Consider the following 23,067-nt stretch of genomic DNA (forward strand, 5'->3'; position numbering starts at 1 on the left):
GAGGTGGGCTGGCCGTGGCGTCTGCTGCTCTCTGCGCTGCTCCCAGGGCTGTGGCTTCCCTCCCAGGCCACCCCTGTGTGCTCTGCCTCTTTCTGAAGCAGGACAACTGGGTGACTGAGCAGGTGGGCAGCTTGGGGTCTTCTGTGTCTGCAGCAGCCTCTGTCCTACAGCGGGGAGTAGGACAGGCCTCGGGTACCAGGCTGGGGAGTCAGGGCCCTGTCGCTGCCTGGTCAGGGCGACCTCTCCTTGTCTGTAGCCCCTGAGCCGAAGGGCTGTGCTTGTTTGTGAGACGGCGGGGAAGGGGTGCGGAAAGACGGGCTTGCCGAGGGCCCGCGGTATTTCAGGCTCCGATGACGCCTTTTTGGAATCCTCCACCAGACGTGCCTCCGCCTCCCCAAGACTGTGTGTGCAGCCCACAGGCCATTTAAGGACACATCTTCCTGGCTTGACCTGGGGCTCACTGCTACAGTGGGTGCTCCGCGGGTACCGGGCACGGGTGGGAGGGCTGGTCACTCTCAAGCGAGTGGGCCGTCATGATGTTCCAGGACAGCGTGGGAAGGTAACTCTCAGCCCCGGCATGGACCTGGGGGCGTGGCTTCCTCTGTTCTCGCTTCCCAGGACGCCAGCCCAACGCTGTGAGCACCAGGGAGCAAATAAAATGGTGCCTCTCGGGTATTTATTTATGGTCGCTTGCCTCTCCTGCCCCAGCTGGGACGGAGCGCCCTGCCCACCGCGCTCGCCCCGGCCCGCGGCCGAGGCACGTGGGGGCGGATTTCAGGCCCACGTGTGACCTTGCAGTGCATCCTTCCTCAGAGCGTGATTCCAGGTCCCACAAAGGCCGTCGTGGCTTTACAGACTGAAGGGCGTGCTTTGCGCACTGCGCTGGGTCGGCATCCACATTCAGGCTGATCCAGGTTAATGCAGTTAAGACACTGCGTCCCGGGCCTTGATCACGGTCTGCCTGAGAGGGCGCCTGGCCCAGGGGGCGGGAGGACCTGGACACGGGGAAGCGGGGCTGCAGGGAACAGGGGCCGCGATGCCGCCCTCCCCAGGGCCCTGGACCATCCCAGACCTGGCCCTCCCACCAGAGCTTCCCTAGAAGCCCAGATGGGGGCCTGACCAAGTGCCTGATGTTGGAAACCTCCTGCCACCCATCACGGGGGGTTTCGTGGGGTGCGTGCTCTCGATGAGCCCCGTGCACAGACTGTGGGGGGCAGAGCCAGGACCCCAAGGTTCCTGTGTCACCTGCCAGCTGCAGGCCTCCCGCGCTGGGCCCTGCATCTTTGCCTGCTGTGCCTCCCCTGGCCTCGCTCCACCCCAACTCCCGGATCAGGGACAGGCTGGGGGTCTCCTGTCAGCTGGCTTCCCTGCAGAGCCCCCCGTGCAGCAGAGAAAGGCTGCAGGGGGAGGGCCTCCACACCCCTCCTCCCCACGCCTGCTGGGCAGTGGCCCTGAGCCCGAGGGATGTCTGGCTCAGTGAAGGCCTCTGCCCCGTTCAGAGCAGGCCCGGCTTTGCAGAGTTTCACGGGGTCACCTCCATACCCAGCATCCGGGAGGCATCAGGACCGCGTTTGGGCCTCAGCTGTGAGACGGCCTGCCCAGCCGCAAAGCTGGAAGACTTTCTGGCGTTTTAAGGAAAAGTTTGCTGACGACCAAGCCTGCGATAAAATTTTGTTTTATTCCTATAAAGATCAAAATGGGCCTTTCCCGGGACTTCCCTGGCGGTCCAGCGGTTAAGACTTCACCTTCTAATGCAGAGGGTGTGGGTTCAATCCCTGGTCGCGGAGCTAAGATCCCACATGCCTCGCGGCCAAAAAAAAAAATGGGTCTCTCCCCATTTTGCTGGCCTGGGATCCCCCGTGCCCAGCAGGAGCTGCCGTGTAGCTGGGGAGGGCAGGCGCCGTCTGGGCTAGGCCTGGAAAAGGCCTCTCGGCTTCCCTGAGGTCCGCTGGCCGGGCCACCACCTCCTTGCAGGATCCTGGGAAGTGCATTCTAGTTACACGTGCAGAAAAAGGAGGAAATGGGTTTGGGGAACTTTGTCCCAAGCCAGTGGACCCCACAGCCGGGGCATCTCCGAGTGACACCATCGGAGGATTGGGGGCGGATTAACCCAGAGCCTTCGGAAGCCCAGGAAGAGGGTACGGGCGATGGGCCGTCCCTTGGGAGGGCATCTGGCCCCTTTTCTCTGACGCTGTTGGGAGCACAGAGCCGGGTCGTCCTCCCTGGGCTCTGAGCCGGTGTGTCCTGGGAGCCCTGGCCCTGCAGCCCGAGGCCCGACACCTGCCCTCCTCCACCCACACCACCTGTCCTCGGCACAGGCTCGAGGACGTGCAGGTGCCCTGGTCCGCAGATGTCCCTGGAGGGGCAGACCAGTGCCTGGTGGGCTTTCCTCCACGTTCCTGGGACACTGGGGGCAGGAAAGGCATCGCCCACCTGACGTGGTGGGAAGATTGCCCCCGCCTTGAGTTCTGTCTAAACCCAGAAACTTCCCAAACATCCTGCTGACCCTCCTGGCGGCAGTGACCCCAGGCATGGCAGGCTGACCTCATGCCCGCCCTGTGGCCAAAGCTTGCTCTTGTCCACGACTGGAAGCTTGTTCTGCCTCTGAACACCGAAGGTGGCTGCCTGACGGGGCAGCGATGGGGCGGGTGGCGATGGGGCCGCGGAAGCCGGACACATTCTTAGAAGCTTGGCAATGAGATACAGGCCAGGCGCATAAACTCGACTCACGGGGCCACGGCAGCCAGGCTCGAAGAGCAGGCCCTGTCCTTGCCTGGTGATAGAAGGAAATGGAAAGTTCTGAAAGAGCAGGGAGCCTGGAGCAGCACCCCTCCCCCACACCGGCCTCAGCTACGGGAGGAGGGAGGAACCTGCTGTGCCCCGCGTGTTAGGGGTCGGGGTGCGGGTGACAGGAGAAGATTCAGGGGCTCCGGGGGCGAGGAGGGTGGGCAGCGTCCTGGGGGAGGGGCTGGGTGGCAGCGGTACCTCTGGGGGCTTGCTGGGGACATGGGAGGATGGACTGGAGGTGGCTGGATCCCATCCCTGCTGCCTCTCCCCTGTGGTCACCCCCTCCCGAGGAGCACCCAGAGCCAGCCTTTCCACCACCGTGCATTCTTCTGCAGGGCTGGTTGGGTGACGGTCCAGGAGCCGAGTGCTGGGGCCCTCCAGGTACATCCGCTCCCACCCGGGGTGTGAGTGGACCCCACACGGGGAAGGGCGCTGGACCCGGATGCACAAGCTGGAGTGACTAGGGGGACCCTCGTTCCAGCCTTGATTTACTGGTGTGGACGCTGCGGCCAGGACTGTGTGTGCCGGTCATCCCTGGGGCTGAGGGACAAGCCCGAGCTCCAGGCTTTGTCTTTCCACCCCAGGCTGCTGACCTGGAGGGCGTCAGGGGGCTTCTCTGAGCCCGTGTCATCTTTGGAAGGAGGGGACGCTGCAGCTCCAGCCCGCAGGGCTGTGGAGCAAGAGGCTTAGACAGAGTGTGTGTGGCCCCCGCCCAGCCTGGGAGGCCTCGGCCACCACTGACAGCTTTGGTCACCAGTGGCGCCTGGGGCGGCACCCGGGGCAGGGCCCCCGGCCAGGGCTCCGAGGCTCGCAGGAAGCCCCCGTCATCCCCGGGGAGGGACGCCCGCCTGGCGCTCAGCCGGAAGGCCCTTCTCAGCACCCTCGCCGCCCGCGGCCTTGTCAACAAACCCATATTAAGACACATCTGTCCGACTTCTCTCCTGTGTCCTGGACAGAAAGCAGTGGCCGGTACAATCACGCTGCACTGAATGCAGCCGCTCCCAAGCCTCCAGCGGGAAGGCTGAGGGACCGAAGGAGGTCATTGTCCTGCCGCCAGCCCGGGTCGGGCTCCTTGCGTCACAGCCACATCGGGACCGAACAGGGGCCGGCACACATTGTCCTCACGAGGTGGGCCCAGTGCTGGCCTCGGGAGCGCGGCTCTGGAGACGGGCATGCCAGCGCTCACGGGGGCGGCGAGGGTGACCAGGACCACTCGAGCGGGATGGGGACGCTGGCCCACGCAGCAGCACCGCTGCCGATATTGAGGGGCTGCGCCCAGAGCCCCCATCTTGCTGCTGCTACCCTGCAGCCCCGTCTGATGGCACAGAGCCCACACCTCTCGCAGGGCCTGGTCCTGCCCGGCTCCCAGGTGTGTGTGTGGTGGGTGACCCAGGGCTAAGGCTACTCCTGCTGCCCCACCGCGGGGGTCCGCCCGCTGGGTGTTTGCTGAACTGCCGGGGTGGGGTGGCAGAGGTGCTGGGCGCCAGGCTGGGCCTCCTCCGGACGCACCAAGCAGGGCAGATGAGGCAGCGACGTGCGATGGCCCAGACCCCGGTCTCCTCCTGTTCCCTCCCCTCCCCCTCCCCAGCGATGCCTGCCCACGCTCTGAGCTGCGAGGGCCCAGGGGGCACAGAGCCCTGGTTGGGAAGGACCCTCATGAGGCAGACGACGTCCGGGCAGGGGCTTCTCGCGCTTGGCAGCAGGCAGCCTGAGCCCAGCCGGGGGCGCAGTGCTGCCTGTCTCTGTCTGTCCCTCCCTCCCTCCCCCCTCTAGTGCATATTTCCAGAACCTTCTATGCACAAGATGCTGTGCCGGGTATACAGCAGGGGATAGAGCAGGCCGGGCCCCACTGTCACGGAGCTGACCTTTTGTGGGGCTCAGACTCCGCAAATCCACGCTCAAATTCATGTGTCACTGACCTCGCGAAGGGTCAGGGCACCTGAGGGAGACCCTGGGGCCTGTGGTCAGAGGAAGGGGCAGGAGAGAGGCCTTCATCACGGGGGAGGTCTGGGTCAGGCTTGAGAGGCGTGGAGAAGGGCGTTGGGACAGTGGACCCCCTGCAGCGAGGGCAAGGGTGGGGGAAAGGCTGCAGGCAGGCGGCCAGTGGGCATGGGCAGGGTGGTTTGGTCCACAGTCAGAACGGGTATCCGGCATGGCCCACGGGATGGAATCCTGTGCTCAGTGACAAGATGCCGGAGACAGATGTCACGACACGGAAGCAACACTAAAGGTTGAATTAGAAAGAAAGAAAAGAAGCAAGAGGACAAAAAAACACGTGTAGGTTTACGTAGCTGCATGTCATGGGGCAGATGGAAAGAGCAGAGGATGCGCCTCACGGGCCAGAGGCTGGCTCTGAACACCTGGCCCCACACCTGCGCAGTCCCCCAAGGCCTTGGGCTGGCTCCCTGGGACCTTGGCCCCCCCTTGTAAGTGGGGAGGACAGCTCTGTCCCCAGGAGTCACGGAGGCCGCAGGGAGCCCAGACAGAGCCCTCTGGCCAGCTCCCAGCCCCGAGCCGGCCTTGCCTCTGTAGCCGGGTTGGTGCCGCCTTTGCCCCAGAGGAAGCCTTGGTGCAGCCGGGCTGTGGATGGGACTTCATTTCTAAAGCTATAGGCCCACAGGCCCCGTTCCCCAGACCCCACCCCTGGCTCCAGCCTATGCTTTTAGTGGAGGCAGAGCTGTAAATAACCCCCAGTTTGCAGCTTTCTGGGCACCAGGCAGGGGAGCCATTCATCCTGCTGCCCAGGTGGCCACCAGCTGTTGCTGGATTCTTGGAACAGAAAAAGGGGGAGATTCAGAGAGAGGGCTTAGCTTCCAGCCCACCACAGCCTGGAGCCTCCCTCCTGTGGCCCTGGGCACTTCCTTCCCGTCAAGCTGTGGGCGCCCTGAGGCGGCAGGGTGCCCCCTGCACTGAGTGGGGCCGGGCAGCCCCCAGCAGTGAAGGAAAGCAGCCCCGGGAACAGGGAGCACAGGGCACGAGGGGTACAGGTAAGCCAAGGGCTGGTGGCTTTCCCAAACTGCTGGGAGACCCCCAGACTCATCCTGCCGCATCCTGCATCCAGCAGCAGCCCCATGAACGCGATGCGCGGAGACCCCCAGGCACCGGGACCGCATCAGCTCCACCTCCCAAGTAGGAAGGGCTGGGCATCCCTGGGCGGGGCACCGAGCCCATTTCAGCGTGCCACCCCCAGTGCTTCCAGAAGACTCCAGCCCTTGAACTGAGGGTCTTAGATTCCTGTATCTCCAGTGGGCGTTTCACCCCCCAGGGCCCTTGCTCTCTGATCCAGCAGCTTCACTCGGGTGGTTGGCAGGTCCTGCCGTTACCCTGGCACAGTCCAGCCTCTGGGGATTTCAGCAGGAAGATAGTGATGCCGGGCAGGGCCCTGTGCTTCGACCAGACCTGAGCTCAGGGTTATGGGGAGTCTTGGGGAGGCAGATCAAGGCAGTAACCAAGGAAACCGGATCCGAATGTCCAGGCCCAGTTTGTCCCATTTTGGAGCCTCTCAGAACATGAGGGGCTCAAACCGTCGAGCAAATAAACAGACCGTCAGGAAAGACTTCCTTCCCATTACTTTAAATCAAGCTTTGTAAATCTTACAGCACAGGCGAGAAGCTTGCGTTAGAGACACCTTTCCCAGATTGTAAGATAAAACACGCATGCAAAGCTATTTGATTGGTTGGAAGCAGTGTATCCTTCTTGCAAACACGATAGGTTCTGCTGTGGTGTCCAAACACAGCCTCTCCCTGGTACTTGATCAAACACCGCGCCCCTCATTTCCCAGGCTCCGTGCTGAGTTCACGCAACCTGCCCACAGTTCAGTCCACTTCCCAGGGGCCAGGGGGCCTTGTGCTAGTCAGTCCTGAGTGTGGGACATGGAACGTGGGATGTGGCCTGCCCCCTGACCTGTACCCTGTTTTCTGTGCCCCAGGGAGGGCGTCTGTGGTGGGTTGGATTCAACAGAGAGATGTGTTGAAGTTCTAATCCATGTGCCTGTGAATGTGGCCTTAGGTGGAAATGTAATCAAATATAATCAGGTTAAGATGAGGTCATCAAGGTGGGCTCTGATCCATTGACTGGGGTCCTTATAGGAGGAGGAAATACCACATTAAGACAGAGGCACCTGGGGAGCAGGCCATGTGTTGATGGAGGTGGAGACTGGAGTGATGTGTCCACCTTCATCCCCGGGAGGCACCAGCCTCCTCCTGGGCCAGCATCTCCCTATCGATACCTTTCCACAGGCCTCACAACCTCCCTTCCTGCAGGGGTAAGGGGTTGGGGTCTCTGAGGCCATCAGGGCCAACTGGCAGGTGCCCGTGTTGGGGAGGAGAGCACAGAGCTGCTGGAGGGGGGGAGGTTGGTCTGCAGAACACCCTCCAAGAGCCGCTGGCACCTCTAGTTCTGTGGGTGGAAACTCGATGGTTCCCCACTTACAGTGGCGACCCCAAGCCCCCACCTCCTCCCGTCTGCCCCACTGTTTACTTCTCGAGAGGTGGTCACAGGTTGCTTCTTTACAGTTCCTCTCTGGGCCAGTCAGGAAGAGCTTGGGCAGAGGCCTTGGAGCCCATGGGCTGTCCCTGGCTTCTTCCATCACTGCTGGCTGACCTTCCCCATGGACGCAGGAGCGGGGGAGGTGGGAAGCCCAGAATGCCTCGTGTTGCCTATGCATTGGCCATGCATGCATCAGGAGTCAGAGGGAGGCAGGGTGGGGTCAACACAGCCACCGATGCCACCCCTTCCCTCCCTCCTCCTTCTGAAGTTTGCTCCAGGGGGAAGGAGGACAGAGGGGTCCCTGAGCAGTGGGTTCCTTGGCCCTTCCCAGTACGCGTGACACTGTGTGATGCTACCAGGCATCTCTGACTATTGGAGGAAGGAAGTCAAGTTCAGGGTTTTACGAGTGCTCTGAACGCCAAAGGTTTGAGTGGATGGATGGATGGATGGGTGGATGGATGGATGGGTGGATGGGTGGATGAGTGGGTGGGTGGATGGGTGGATGGATGGATGGGTGGATGGATGGGTAGATGGGTGGGTGGATGGATGGATGGGTGGATGGGTGGGTGGATGGATGGGTGGGTGGATGGGTGGGTGGATGGATGGGTGGATGGATGGATGGATGGATGGGTGGATGGGTGGGTGGATGGATGGATGGGTGGATGGGTGGATGGATGGATGTGTGGATGTGTGGATGGATGGATGGATGGGTGGATGAGTGGGTGGATGGATGGGTGGATGGGTGGATGGATGGGTGGATGGATGGATGGGTGGATGGATGGGTGGATGGATGGGTGGATGGATGGATGAGTCGAGTGGATGGATGGATAGTTGGGTGGATGGGTAGTTGGGTGGATGGGTAGTTGGGTGAATGGAGGGGTGGGTGACTGGATGGATGGGCAGGTGAACAGGAGAAATGAGTGGACAGAGGACGGTTTTCTAAGTATCTCACGCGCCTCACAGTGAAACTTTCTGTGAGGGCTTGATAGGTCTGTGTCCTAGTGGGGTCCTGGATTCCCTGAAAGCAGCCGGTGCTCTCAGCCTCAGTGCCCCTCTGTCATGTCCAGCGTCTCCCCCATGCAGGCAAGAGCACGCCCCTGGACCATGGCCCTCATCACTTCCTGGGAGACTGACCCACAACACAGCCCCCACCCCCATGGGTGCCCGGCTCCACAAGTGGCCTCCCTAAATGAAAGTGTGTCCCAGCTCTCTACGGAGGGATGTGCAGGGTCTCCACACAGTGAGGCCGTGACGCTCCCCTGCTGCCCCCCAGGAGCCCTGCCACCTCCCGGAACCAGGGAGATGCTTTCCTGCCTCAGGTTAAAATGAAAAGCCGGTTGCATCTCCTGTCTACCCTCTCGAGGAGCTTCTGTCAATTCATGGGAATTTGCCCAAGAAAAATGATTGGAGTGTTTTTCTTTTCCCCTCTACTTACATTTCTTAATCCTAGTGAAATAACGAGACAGGTAGCTCATGACAACTGGGGTTTTTCTCTCTCAATCCAATTTGCTTACCCAAATCTGGAGTGCTTTCCACGGGCGCAGGACGCTAACCAGTCATACAGGGAAACGTCTCCATTCTCGAGCTCTGGTGGGGACAGGTCCCCGGCAGCTAATGAACCTCACTAATCAGGGAACCGTCTCAAAAATCAATCCATCTACTGCAACTATTTAAAGAAAAAATAATTATCGAGACTGTTCTCGCTAAATTATGCTGTCTAGAAGTTGTCGAAAGCAAATTTTGTCTAATTTTAAAATGTCATCTGGGTCTTGCAGAGTTTTCTTTTCTGAGTGATTAAAGGATTCGGCATGAATGAGCAGGAGGAGAACGTGCCTTTTCTTCCCGAATTGTCGGGTCTTGAGTGTGACGTGTGCCAGCCTGGTGGGGCCCCCGGCCTTGGCCTCCATCACAGACCCCACCCGGGAACGTGCATGGCCTTGGGGTCACTGGACCCCAGGCTTCTCCAGGGAAAGTGGGTCTCCCCGCCTGCCCCTTGGTCCTGAGAGCAGGCCCACATCCTTGAGCTGGGCGTGCCCCATGGCTTGGGGTGAGTGCAGCCTGAGTGAGTGACCATGGCCCTCTTTGCCCGGGAGGTAGAGGTTGACAGGCCCCTTGAGCTCAGGGGTCCCAGCGGCTGAGCTGTGCCCACTCCCATCCCACTCGCTTCCCTGATGGGTTAATCCCGGTGCCAAGGGCGGACGGGGGCCTCCCGTGCTTGGCCCCGGCGTGTTCAGAACATCTGAGAAGACTCCAGAAAACTGACAGCTGCCTTGCCTGCGAAGGAGGAAGGTGTGACTCACAGAGGTTTTGCAGTTTGGACTGGCTCACTGACGTCTGTCCATCCCAAGTGACCAAGGAGACCAGAGCAGTTCAGGGAGCCCGGAGCCAGACCCCTGGGGTGGCCCCCCTCAGAGAGGAGGCGGGCTGCTCCCAAGAAGTCCCTGAGCCCCGGGCTCCCCGGCCAGGTTGGGCACAGAGGCCACCCCTGGACCGCAGAGTCAGGCCCCGGCTGGCTTGGGGGTGGTACAGGGGTGCGGGGGGCTGCCCCTCGGAGCCCGTCCCTAGTCTGCTGGCTGGGACCCCCCTTCCTGCTCTGGCCTGGTGAGGATGGAATGGGATGGGGTCTTCGGGACCCTGTGCTGACGCAGCTCTTCCTGTTGGCGTTTTGGCCTTACTGTCCTGCCCGTCTTGAGTGGGGGTGGGGGTGGGGGAGGGGCGATGACCAAACCAGTGAGGGGGGACAGGTACGTGACCCGCACACGGTGCTGAGCGTCAGGCCCCGTGACCCCAGGAACAGTGGGGGCCATGGTAGCGGTAACAAGCCACCCACCCCAGGCCAGGAGCAGAAGCCGGGCAGGGTCAGAGAAGGTTCCGGAAAGCCGGGATAGGGAGGGCTCTTCGTCCCTGGCACCCTTCTCCTGGCCCGACGCTCACCTGTGTATCCAGGCCCACCTGCTCCACCCCCCCAGCATCCTCGTGGACCCCCTTTTCCGTGCACTACCCCTGCGCCGCAGCACAGCGAGCTTTTAAACCATCACCTGGACCAGTGCGGACGTAGGGTCAGTGGCCACGTGTGGCTGCCCAGGACGCCCTGTTAGACCTGCGTCTCCTCACAGCTTCTCCAGCTGAGCCCACTAAGCCTCACCAACAGGGTCCACAGATGACGGACCCTACGTCCCTCCATCCTGGTCCCAGCAGGCTGAAGTCCGCCTGTCACCAAGTGGGCCTCAGAGCTGGGAGCTGGAGCAGGTGTGTGTGCAGGGCCAGCCCTGCATGGGGGCTTCTCTGCACGGAGCCCCTCCCTCCCTCCCTCCCTCCCCTCTACCCGGGCAGCTCCTTACCGGGACTTCAGGGTCTGTGTTCCTTCTCCCCACGGCCCTGTGCCCGTCTGAGGCTGCTGTGAGAATCCACACCGCGCTCTCAGCTGGGACGTCTGGGGCCCCCGGAACACAGGTGGGTAGCCAGGAGCTGCTGTGATCCAAGGCCCCGCTGCCGTCACAGGCCCCCCTTCCCGGCTGTCCGCTCTAATCAGCTGTGGCAAAGCCCCGAAGCATATTTTGGGACCGTTGGAGGCCATTCTATGTACCCAGTTCCTACAAGAGGGGTCGGCACAGCCTGGCACTGGGGGGAGGTTGAGGGGATGAAGCTAACCCTATAAACTGACGAATGTCAGCACAGCCCTCCCTGAAATCTCAGGTAGGGCAGACACGTGCGTGCAGTGTACTCTGATTATGGGGAACCAAGCAAAACGTGTGAGCACGTGGAAGCTCCTAATACACGCGTGAATAGACGTATACCTGTGTCTATGTTAGACAGCCCTGTGGGGGGCGGCAGGGGGCTGTAGGCGGAGCACAGCCCCGGCGCGTCAGTATGGGAAGCAGCTCCCTGTCCCCGGGCTGCTGACTGCAGACCCAGCCGGTCCCAGGCCAGAGCAGCCCAGAGCTGACAGCCAGGCCTCTGGAGCCAGCTTGGAGGCCCCTCGGGGCTGGGCTGCTGCTGGGTGGTCTTGTGGGTCCAGCGCGGTGGGAGCCCCAGGACCCCATCCATCCTCTACCTGCCAGATGCTTCTGGGGACAGAGAGGGGCTGGCACAAGCCACCACCCAGGCCTCCTGGAGTCTCCCGTGGCCGCTGCTGAGACCCCGCCCCTCCTCCAGAGCACTGTGACTCCGGCCTGGGGCGTCTCGGGGACGGAGCAGCTTCTCCAGGGAGGACGGGAAATGCCATCTCTACCTGCAGCTCTCAGAACGCAGGCTCACTGGCCTAACGTGCACAGAATAAATGTCTGTAGGAGAGAGTTATTCACGCCCAAGACTGTCGGAAAGCTGCCCTCTGACCCGCCTACTGATGGTCACAGAGTCGCCTGCAGGACGGGACCCGGTGCCAACTCCCCTGGGGGCAGATGACTGAGGACACATGATTGGCCGTGGTCGGGGTCTGATCCACTTGGCGGGCAGCCTGGCGGGATGCGTCCAGGGCCGTGGAGATGCTCAGACCCTCTGACCCCGTAATTCCTCTCCCGGAAATATGTCCTGAGAAGATAATTCAAAAGAAGACGAAAGGCATGTTGATAGCACAGCTGAGCTGGAAAGCACAAACAGCAGAGATGCCCGTCTCGGGACAGCATGGTGGACCACAGGAGCCTGGGTTGGTCCCGTGCAGCTGGGGGTGTAGCTGTGGAGCAGCGTGGAGGGCCTAGCGGACCCGGAGATGGAGAAGGACGGGGCAGGCGGCGGCTACACAAGGGCCCTTTAACAGAGTCTGGGGGCTGGGGCTGCCCCAGGGGAGGGTCACCTCCCTGTCCCCTCAGTGGCCCTGGCACTGGTCCTCGGTGTGGTTGTGCTGTCCCTTGCTGGCCTCCAGAGCTCAGGATGCTGGGACCGAAGGCCTGTGTCCCACACCAACTGCAGGGCCAGCCACCCGCCTGCAGCAGAGCGGCTGGTGCTGGGGGACACGCGCATTTCGCGCCCCAGCATCCCTTGCGCCGCCCTAGCCCATAATGATGCTGAGAGAATGAACAGTGGTGGGGCGGGGGCTTCCCTCAGCCGCGGCCGTTCTGACTGGCTCTTACATCAGCTCTGTCCTTGCATCAGCGCCCTACCCTGCCCCAACACAGCGGCCTTCATCCCACCCACAGGTGAGAAAACCGAGGCACAGAGAGGGCAGGCGCCTGACCCGAGGGCCCAGCTGTGAGCAGCGGCACACGGGGACTCGGACCCCAAGGGCTCGAGCTCCAAACGCCACCCTGGCCTCCTCTCCTCCCTGGTCGAGCCACAATTTCTCCTGCCGGCCAGGCCTGCCTGCTTATCCTCTTGCTGCCTCTGGGAGCCTGTTCCTGTGCACGGCCGCGTGGAATCAGGGAGCGTGGGGGACCCTGGTCAGGCTGGCCGGGCTCAAGCCCTCGCATCGTCCCCTTCCGGCTGCTGTGTGAATGTGGAAATCTCCTAACCTCTCTGAGCTTCCTTGTCCCCATGTGTGATGTGAAGATCAGGCGAACTGGTTCCTCGTAAGTAACAACCAATAGTCAGTCTATCGATGAAGGAGCACGGGACTCCCCGTGAGGGTTAGCAAGCCGGTCCCCGTGGTCGGCAGCTGCCTGCACGGCCCAGCAGCTTGGTTCAGAGCCCCCAGGAGCCACCTGGCCTGCTCAGTCCCGCCAGGTGTGCTCACCTGGTGTGTTTGGGCATTGACGTTTCAAATGGGAGTTTGTGAAATGCAGAAGCTGCCCCCGGGTGTGTAAGGGCAAAGTGGATTTCTCCCGGAATCGTGGGGGTTCCCAGCAGATGCTCCGGTTGTTTGCGTTCTCCCAAGCCCAAGGCCACCGATCCCCTGGTTGGGTCAGGGGGAGACCAGAGCCCGCCAGGCGGGGAGGCCCAGGTGTGCTGGGTCATCTCCACACAGCTGCCGGCCCTCCCCAGGCCTGGCGGGGCCTCCCGTGGGCTCGCCTGTCCTCCCACCATCGCCGTGCCCTCCTCCAGAGCGCTACGCCTCTGCTTCCTCCCGTCCCCGGGGCCAGGCTGCCAGGGAGGGACGGCCTGAGAGTGGCTGTTGCCGGGAAGGTCCTCTAAGGATAGCTCGAGGGCTACCCAGGGTGCCCTCTGACCTCCCAGCCCCACGGGCCTTCCTGCCTCTGCCGGTAACTGCTCCCGGGAGGGGCCTCAACGTGCCATCCTGAGGAGCACAGAGATGGGAGCCCAGGGCCCTCCTGGGGTCCTCGAAACGTTCCCTGCAGCAGTAGCAAATGGACTACATCCTCAGGGCCTGTGTCAGCTCTTCATGCGATAGATTCTTCCAGAGCCCTTGATACATCCCAGTTATATTTGACTCCCGTGTGTGTGTGTAATTAATATCTCTATGCTTATATTAAATGCCAGCCGCCCCTCTCCTCATGGGTGTGGATGTGGCCTCACCCCTGCGTCACCAGCAAGATCCGGGGGACTTTGGGGACAGATACCTCTGGGTTAGATGCTGCCAGAGACAGCGGCCTCCCCGTCTCCGACGGACAAGGTCCATTTATGGCTGTATCTGAGAATGTGCCTGGAGATTTCTGGAATCCCGCTGGTTTTGTTCTGGACGACTCATTTTTCCAAGCTGTTCAGTAAAGTAAGCAGACTCTTGTTAATGGAAATGAAGAAACAGTTTATTCCAAAGGGACCCATGCAATTTACGAGCAGCAAAGGGCGCAGGCGTTGAGCGGAGCGAGATGGTCTCCGCGATCCCGTCCATCTGTCCAGACTCAAGCGAGCAGCGCACTGGCCGCTGCCGTTGCTGTCTGAGCAGGCGTGCTGTCCACCAGACCCCGGACGGCTTCAAGGTCGTCCTGGTTGTCCCATCCTTAGGCTTGGGGGGGTGGGCGAGGGCATCGTGCAGGGGCGTGTTTCTGCGCTTCCACATCTTCGGAGCTTGTTTGTGCTGGTAAACAAGGAGAGTGTCCCGGCGTCATGGGCATCACGGTGGGGAGAGGGTGTTGCTGGCGGCAGGGTCCCCACACATGTGCAGCTCAGTCACTAGAATAGAATTTCAGACGTCACACGGGGACATACCCACACACAAATACTTGTGCGTGCACCTGCGCACACAACATACAGGTGTGTGCACACACGCACACATGTACACACACACACACAGGATCAACGGCTGGGCACACAGGCTCTCGGCCGTAGGAGGCTCCCGTGGCTGGTGAGCTGATTGAACTGGGGTCCACTGAGACCCTCTGTACCTCCTCGGGATGCTGATCAGTTAGGTTGAAAGGAATCAAATAGGGGTGCTTAGCCCAGTCGAGGAGAGCACTGGGGAGAAGCCACAGTGCTAAGTGTCCCCTTTGAATAGGGCAAGTCTGAACTCTGAGGCCCTCCAGCTTCTGCCTTCCGTCCTGGCCCTTCCCACGTTTTCCCTGCCTCACGTGGGTCCTCTTTTTCCCGAGATGGAAAATTCCAGAGCATTGGCCCTGGAGGGTGGACACTGCAGCTCCAGGGCTAAGCCTCACGGGGCCTGGTGAGGGCAAGGGCTCAGGAAATGTGGGCAGATAAGGAAAACAGCTTTGTCTCATGGGCCTTCCGGAGAAGATGCTGCTGGTCTCCACTGTTGGAGACCAGCTCTGAAGGTTTCGCAGGCTCCTGAGAAATTGCACATGTAAAGCACCATTAGCTTTTTGGGGTGTAAGTGAGCTCAACCGAAGGCCCCTCCGTCCGCTGGCTGTCAGATCTGAGTGAATTTAGCCTGGAATCCCTCTGATGCCAGGCGGCTGGTTTTCAGAGTGGGGACCACAGGGGCCGGGCTCCTTCTGTCTCTTAAGGAGGAAGGAGCTGGTCCCCCAGGCAGGGCCCCAAGGCAGATGAGCTATGTCCCTGTTAGGACCCCTGGTGAGCGCACCTGTCCTGAGGGTCCTCGTGGGTTCTTCGTGGGCTGCAGCGCCGCCCTGCTCACCTGGGAAGAGCCGTCCTGTCCCCTGAATGCACATCACTCCGTCTCCTCTTGGCTGTGTCCCCACAGCCCCCCTCTGTGGCCCTTGTCACCCTGAAGCTGCCAGGATGTGTCTTCGACTCCAGGCACAGTTTGCCCCACAGTTTTGGCAAGTTGGCCCTTCAGTCGATTGACCCAGACCCACCTGAAGCAGTCCGGTCATGTCTAGGACCTGCACCCCTGCCGGGCCCCCCGCTTCTCAGCCCCCTGGACGCCCTGGGCCCTGCCCTGCTCCCCTCCCAGCCACCAGGCCCCTGCCTGCCTGAGAGCTTGGCCCAGCGCCCTCTGTGTCCCGAGAGGCCTTCTCAGTCCCCTGGACGCCCTGGGCCCTGCCCTGCTCCCCTCCCAACCACCAGGCCCCTGCCTGCCTGAGAGCTTGGCCCGGCGCCCTCTGTGTCCCGAGAGGCCTTCTGTCCTGTCCGTCACGAGCAGCTGGGCTGCAGGGGCGGCTTCCTCCTGGGGGGGCGGCAGCCGGGAATGAGCCCCTCCGGACCTGGAATCACCCGGGTGTCCTTGCAGAGGGGGATTCGGAGAGAAGGGACCCAGCCTCTCCATCCCAAGGCCCCAGCACTGGCCACTGGAGAGATGGGGACCCTGCAGGCCGACGTCCACACGTGCACACGGTGGATGTGTGTGCGTGTGGGCGTGTGTACGTGCGAGGCGGAGGGAGAGGCGTGTGGGCCAGGCCGGGTCCCAGGGCTTCCGCTTCCTCTCAGAGGCTCGAGCTTGCAGAGCTGGTCCACGCTGGGCCCTGAGGCCCGGGACAGGCACTGGGCGCATGGCCAGCGGGAGATCCACGCCCCTGGCCTGCACGGGCCGAGGGCCCCGTGGTTGTGACACAGGAACAGGCTGGACCGCTGTCCACATCCGTCAGCCGCCATCCCTCTGCCCCCTCAGCACCCCCAGCCCTGGGCAATGCCCTCCCCCGCTGGGAGCTGCCACGACGCTGGGGCCAGAGGAGAGGAGGTGGTGACGTGTGGGCACGAAAGGCCCCTTTGTCCCTGGGACGTGGTGGCCCAGCCCTGCGCCTCCGTCCGCCCCCAGCAGGAAGTGGGCTGGGGCTGAGTGAGCCGAGCTCCCGCGGCCAACGAAAGGCGCTGAGTGATCAGCCTGGCCGGCCAGTGCCCTCCTCAGGGCCGGCACCCGCACGCCCGGGCCACCGCGCCAGGTGGGGACAGGGCGGGGGCCAGGCAGCAGGTCTGCCTGTTTGTTTTGCAGACACACCCACACGACTGCTGTGCGCCAGGCCAGCCCATGAAGTGGTCGCACAAGTATGGCAGTGAGCGTGCCTGTGAACGTGTGCACGTATCTGTGTGTATGTCCGTGGTGTACACGTGTGTGCTGTTTCACATGTGTGGGTGTGGTGTGCATGCCTTTGTGGGTGTTTACGTGTGTGCATGTGTCTGCACGTGGGCACGTGTGACCTCTGCATTCCTGTGCATGTGCACACGTGTGTGTGAACGTGTGTGGCCAGGCTCTGGGGGACCTACGGCCCTCAAGCTTTCCTCCCTCTTCCTGACTGACCCTCACATGTTGTCCCGTTATGTTTGTGGGGCTCCCCCCAGGAGAATGGGGGTGCATGTTCCCCCACCGCCGTCGCCCCGCCTCAGTACTGCGTGTGGGACAGAGCAGAGGGGATGAAGGCTTGGTGACGCCCTGTGCTTTGGGGAAGGGGGAAGGAACAGGGCCCGTGTCCTCGACCAAGGACCTGGAGCCCAGCTGAGCTGCGGCCGGGGGCGGAGCCTCAGGAGACCCGCAGGCATCCCAGCCCCCTGCATGCTTGGAGCCTGGCTCGGTCTCTGCCAGTGTCCGTCTACCGTCTCCAGCCCCACGGTCGGTGGCCAAGAGTGGCTTATTTCCTCACCTGACCATGAAGGGTGTGTGTTTTACACATGGACGGGCCAATCCCTGGGCCAGGTACTCCACTTGCAGCTTCTTCTCTGTCCCCTTGGTCACCAAGCTTCCCGGGGAGGACGGAGCCCACGGGAAGCACTGCTGGCTCGAGATCCTCTGCTGGCACGGCAGTGCAGGATTGAACCCTTCCCTCCTCTGCTGTCTTGTCCTGCAGGCCAGCCAGGGAAGCGTGGGTATCAGGACCAGGCCTCTGACGTGGCCCATGCTGCCCTGCCCCGCTGGTCTGGGCCAGTGCCCTTCTGGCCTCCAGTCTCTCTGTATGGGGCCTCGCCTCGGCCTCCCTGCCTCCAGAACTGCATTTCCCTCTTGCATCTGAGGGCAGGTCTGTCACCTGAGAAGGCCACGTTCCTGCTCTTGGCTCTGCTCCCTAGGCACAGCTGGGGTCTGGGTCCCCCCGCCCCGTGGTGACAGGCACAGTACGCTGACAGCATTTCCCTGGGTGCAGCCTAGGAGACAGACAGGAGCACAGGTCCAGATTTTTTTTAGCCACTCTTGAGCCTCTTCCCACGCCGTCTGTCCTGGATGACCCCCGAGAAGCCCTCCCTTCTTTCTTTAATTCGTCACGACCGTCTCTAAGCCACGCACACAGGGTTTCCGGGGCTCGGCAGGGTGTGTATTTCAATCCTGTCGCTGCCTCATGGGTTTACGGTTTGCATTTGTTGGTGTGCGACGAGGTTTTTGTGTTGTCATTTACTGTCACCAAAATGGTGCACCAGGGACGGCGGGGCTGCTCCGGGGACTTCTGCCGGACGATGAGCGGATGAGGAAGAGTCCCGAGGGGATGTGCTGGGGAATGCAGCCGCCTGTGGCCCGCGGGTCCTGGCAGGGCCACGTGGAGCGCAAGGCACGGCAGGAGCCGGGCCTGCCGTGGCCTAGAGACGTTTCTGGGCAGCGAGATGGCCTGTCCCCCACACCTGCCGTGAGAGCAGAGCCGCGTCTCCTCTTCCGTGGGAACCACGCTGACGCTCAGCTGGAGTGTTTTTCCGCTCTGACTTCAGTTGGCTGCGGGGCATTTCTGCACTGTGAGGTCTCCCGGGCCGTCTTAGCTCAGGCTGCGGTCACAAAGCACCATAGGCTGTAGGTCTCGAACAGCAGAAATTCATTTTCTCGAAGTCCAGAGGCGAGGAGGTTGCGATGCAGGTGCGGTTGACTGGTGGGGACCCCCTCCTGGCCCACAGACCGCCGCCTGCACTGCATCCCACGTGGGAGAGGCTGAGCTCTCTGAGGTCAGTTCCTATAAGGGCACCAATGCTGTGGGGTGAGGCCCCACCCTTATGACCTCATTTAACCTCAGGTACTTCTGTAAAGGCCCTGTTTCCAAGTCCAGCCATTCTGGGGTCAGGACTTCATCCTGCGACTGCAGGGGGCGGGGGTCACAGCTCCGTCCATAGCTCGGCCTAGAAAGGAGCCGGTCTCAGGATGACCAGCTGGCTGTGGGTAGAGAGATGCTTGGTGTGGGTCCAGGTGGGCAGCACACTACCCACGGGCCCTCTGCCTGCCCGTCGATCCCAGGACACTCCCCGCTGTGCTCACGCAGCTCCCGCTGCTTTGTCAGAATTGGCAGCAAGGAGTCACCTGGGATGCCATCCTTGTCTGTTTTCCAGCCCACCTCCCAGCCCACCCTTTGTTAAGACTCACCGAGTCACCCTCCCCTGCAGGGGCCCCAAGGCCCAGGCCCCCACAGGCTGAGGCCCCTCTCAGGTCCCCTATCGCCTTTGTAGGGACAGTCACTGCCTGCAGGACTGGTGGCGTGATTGGCGGCCTGCATGCAAAGTGGAAATGCTGGGACCCTTTAAAAGTTATTAAGAATTTCAAGATGCAGGAAGAGCAGGGTGGGGCCGGGGGGCCGCTGCAGCCGCCAAAGCAGTCGAACCTGCTTTAGAAAGGACGCGCATCACTCCGTCCTACTTCAAAACGACCCGTAGTTCCCAGGTTCCGTGAACAGTTCCATGCATACAGTCGGTGTTCTCTCCATCACAGAGTCCCTCCTTCCAGGGTCTCCGTCACATATGGGTTCCCAGGCCCTCCCGCCACTGCCACAGAAAGGTGATGGGTTTCCCAGGAAGAGAGAGACGCAGCCCCCTTCTGCCTGGAAGCGTGGGTTTGGAGTCATCAGTGCTTAGCGGCCACGGGGTCTACCTTCCCCACCCCATCTGACAATGACAAGGACTCGAGTCCTGATGTCACCAGCCCTGGGACGTCCTCGGGGGGAGGGGTCCCCTTTGTGGATGAGGCCCCTGGAGGGCCGTGGCCTCCGTACGATCTGCCAGGAGTCCCCACCCTCCCCCTGCCCACCTCCCTCCTAGCACCCACCCAGGCCCCAGGATTGCGGCCTGCAGTCGGGCAGTCCCCACTGCATCTGAGGGGCGTCCTGACCGGGAGACCTACCCCCACCCCCGCCCACTGCTGTCTTTCCTGGCTCCCACGCAGATTCCAGACAAAGGAGAGAAGTACATTGTTGCCTCCAGGAAGGGAGGTTTTTGAAACTGTCCCCAGCGCCCTCAGTCACTACTTACTGAGTGGCCCATGGCAGAGCTGGTGGTGGGCAGTGAGCGACTGACTGCGAGGCCAGGGAGGGGGCAGCAGTCTGGCCAGGCCACCCTGATTGACACCAGGCGCTGCCCACTGGACCGTCCCGTCCCTGAATTCCGGTGCCGGGAATCGGGCTGCGTAGGTACGGCTCAAGCCCCAGGCCAGCGCTGACAGCTCTCTCTTCTCTCCGCAGCACGAATCATCAAAACAAAGCAGTGGTGTGACATGCTCCCTTGTCTGGAGGGGGAAGGCTGTGACTTGTTGATCAACCGGTCAGGCTGGACGTGCACGCAGCCCGGCGGGCGGATAAAGACCACCACGGTAGGTGCGCAGCGCTGGCTGTGCGGGGGGTGCGGGGGCCTCAGGCAGCAGAGCACACTGGGGCGGGGTGCACCCCACACGCGCGATGACAGGACCGACACACAGGCTGCCAGCCCCGCCTCCTCCAGAACCTCCCTGCTCTGCGGCCGGATCAGTCTGTCCCCAGGCTGCTCAGACCCATCACACGGTCACTGAGTGCCCAGCAGCCCGAGAGGCTGGACAGAACCCCCTCCAGGCCGGTCAGCCCACACGACATTGCCGGTGAAGTTGTCCTGTTTCTGGGCGATGTACTCCCAGCTCCAGGCTGGGGGGACGGTTAGAACCCACAGAAGGGCCTCGGAACGAAGGGCCTTTAAAGCAAAAGGATTGGGGAGGGGCCGTGGGCCTCGTCCAGGCCGTCCCCTCGCCCCCCAGGCAGGCATGGTGGCTGTTCGGAGCACAGACCCCGAGAGCCCCTGAGGGTGCCTCTGTCCCTCCTGGATCCCACCGAGAGGGACAGTTGTGGACTCTGGGCTCCCCAGGCTGGTCTCCCGCAGGCTGGGAGGAAGAGGGCGGCAAAGTGGCTTTGGGACTGTTTGCTCTGAGATTCCTTTCCCAAAGGAAAACTCATTAAGCACAGGCTGGGATGGTGTGGGCCAGGGGAGCGGGGCTGCCCGGCCGGGGCCACGGGGACGGTTCTGGTGCTCCGTACGCTGGGCCCGCACAGTGTTGGACTCCGCCAGCCAATTTTCACCCCTCATCCGGGCTCTTCCTCGTGACATTGACGTAGACAGCGGAGGACTGGGGTGGGCTATGGCTCCTGGCCAAAAGTCCCGCCTCGATGCTGGGGGACGTTATGTCAGGGAGGTCTGGGGTCTCATGGAAGGATCTGGAGTTCTCCCCTGGCATCCAGAGAAGTGGGGGCCACGGCCCCTCAGGAATTAGTCTAGAGGAAAACCCACCCCTTCCTGCCCTTGCAGCCTCCGCTGGAGAAGTCAGATGGGCTGTTTCAGCAACGTCCTTAAGAGGCCAATGAGGTGTAGCTGCTGCGAGATGAGACACAGACGCCCTGGTCCCACCGCCGGCAGGGAGGTCGGGTGGGGACAAGCCAGGCCTCCAGGGGCACATTCTGAGGGCGGGGCTGTCAAGTGGAGACGCGGGCCCCCGGCTGCACCCAGACAGCCCATCAGAGGTCTCGGAGGCCTCTTGTGTTGGCGCGAGTTCAGGCCGGGGGGCCCTGCCTGCAGCCTCCCCTTGCAGGCCTGGGGGTCCGTTCCGAGCAGGGCCGCCCACGAGGAGCGGTGGGCTGGGCTGCAGCAGGCGCCCCCGGGTCCCCAGTTGTTGAAGCCGCAGCTGTGCGCTTGTCTGAGCGTCAGCCGTGCTTGTTCACGCACGTGCAGCGCGGAAGCGAGGGACCTGTCGTCACACCTGGCAAGTGTGCGGGTGTGCCAGCTCCTCACCTGCCACCTGCCTCACTGCTCCGGGAGCAGACGGGCCTCTGAGGTGGGGCCGCTGCCTCCCCGACCGTCTAGGAAGCAGCTGACCTTTCCGGGAGCGGAAGGGCTTCTGAGGTGGGGCCGCTGCCTCCCCAACCATCTAGGAAGCAGCTGACCTTTCCGGGAGTAGAAGGGCCTCTGAGGTGGGGCCGCTGCCTCCCCGACCGTCTAGGAAGCAGCTGACCTTTCCGGGAGCGGAAGGGCTTCTGAGGTGGGGCCGCTGCCTCCCCAACCATCTAGGAAGCAGCTGACCTTTCCGGGAGTAGAAGGGCCTCTGAGGTGGGGCCGCTGCCTCCCCGACCGTCTAGGAAGCAGCTGACCTTTCCAGGTTTCCCGAAAGGTGGAGACTGGGGGACAAGCAGACCCCTGGACCCCAGGGCCACTGCCCCCAGATCCGTGGGGCCCGGGGTCAGCGTGTGGATGTGCAGGGGGCCCGGGCCAGCCCTGCTGCGGAGGTGCTGCGTCGGGGGTCTTTTGAACGAACACCCACAGGAGGTGAGGCTTGGAGGGGGCTCCGGGCCACCCGCCCTCCGTGGCGGGCCTGGCTGTGCATGGATGCGGGGTCAGGCCTGCCCTCCAGGTCGCGTGGCCCCAGGCAGCACCCCTCAGTCTCCTCACGGTGAATCGGGGCATCTCCTCCCATCAAGCCCCCGAGCCCGTCCCGGCTCCTGGCGCCCTGCGCCCCCGCCCCTCGGAGGTTCTGGGGGGCCTCTACGTGCAAAGGGCGCCCCTTTGGCAGCCCCAGCACCCTATCCCTGCAAGCGCGGCCTCAGGTCCTCAAGTTGCTCTAAGACGTTTGCTGAGAAGGTGCAGACCGTCGTTTTCTTCGGACTCACGGGTCTCGGGGCTCAGAACCATCACCTCGGGTTTCCAGCCGTGAAAACTGCAGCTGGGGTGGCTGAGGGAGGCCACGGCCGGGGGTCAGTGAGCCGTGGAGGTGGGTCTCCCCAACTCAGACGCGGCCTTGGCGCTGCAGAAGGCCCACGCGTCTTCCAGGTGAGAAGACAGTCTCTGATGCACGCATCCTGAGATCAGCCCGCCCTGGAGAGCACCTCGTGCTGGAACAGGTGCATTAGAAGCCCACGGTCCAGGCAGGAAGGCCCCGCCACACCTGGGGCAGGTCAGGGAGGGGCGCACCCGCTCAGGGCCCCTTCACTCCCCCGGCGGGAGGCGCTCACACTCGGAGACACGGCCAAGTGGCCGGACGTGTTCTGTGACAGTGACCTCCCGCCTATGTGCTGGCCCGCAGGGTCGCATCCCCACCGGGGAAGTGGGCCCCGCGTGCTTGGGTTGGTAGATCCTGCTGAGATGACCCTAGGGGACCAGCGAGCTCTGTCATCGTCCCAAGTGTCTGCAGAAATGACCCTGGCCTGCGTGCGGAGACCTATTTTTAAAGCTTTCTTAAAAGCTTAGTTGAGCTCTTGACCCAAACACCTTATAATTGGAGCACGTAATCCCCTTCCACGATTGCATCTCGGGCCTCTTACAGACGGCAGATTAGCACTGTGGGGTTTCACATTTTAGCATAAATTGGTTTTCCGTGAGGGGGGCTGTAAGACACCTCAGGATTGCTTGGCCACGTGACTGCTA

At 62.4% G+C, this 23,067-nt stretch overlaps 1 protein-coding gene across 3 annotated transcripts in view; it reads left to right on the forward strand.

Moving 5' to 3' along the window:
- Positions 1-23,067, forward strand: part of TAFA5 (TAFA chemokine like family member 5) — a 192,281-nt gene that overhangs the window by 141,395 nt on the left and 27,819 nt on the right. For all 3 annotated transcript variants that reach the window (XM_060024017.1, XM_060024018.1, XM_060024019.1), the window contains exon 3: positions 19,875-20,002. In XM_060024017.1, the coding sequence (XP_059880000.1) occupies positions 19,875-20,002 (128 nt within the window). The remainder of the gene's footprint in view (positions 1-19,874; positions 20,003-23,067) is intronic.

The sequence above is a fragment of the Delphinus delphis genome, chromosome 11 (assembly GCF_949987515.2).
Source record: "Delphinus delphis chromosome 11, mDelDel1.2, whole genome shotgun sequence".
Taxonomy (NCBI): Eukaryota; Metazoa; Chordata; class Mammalia; order Artiodactyla; family Delphinidae; genus Delphinus; species Delphinus delphis.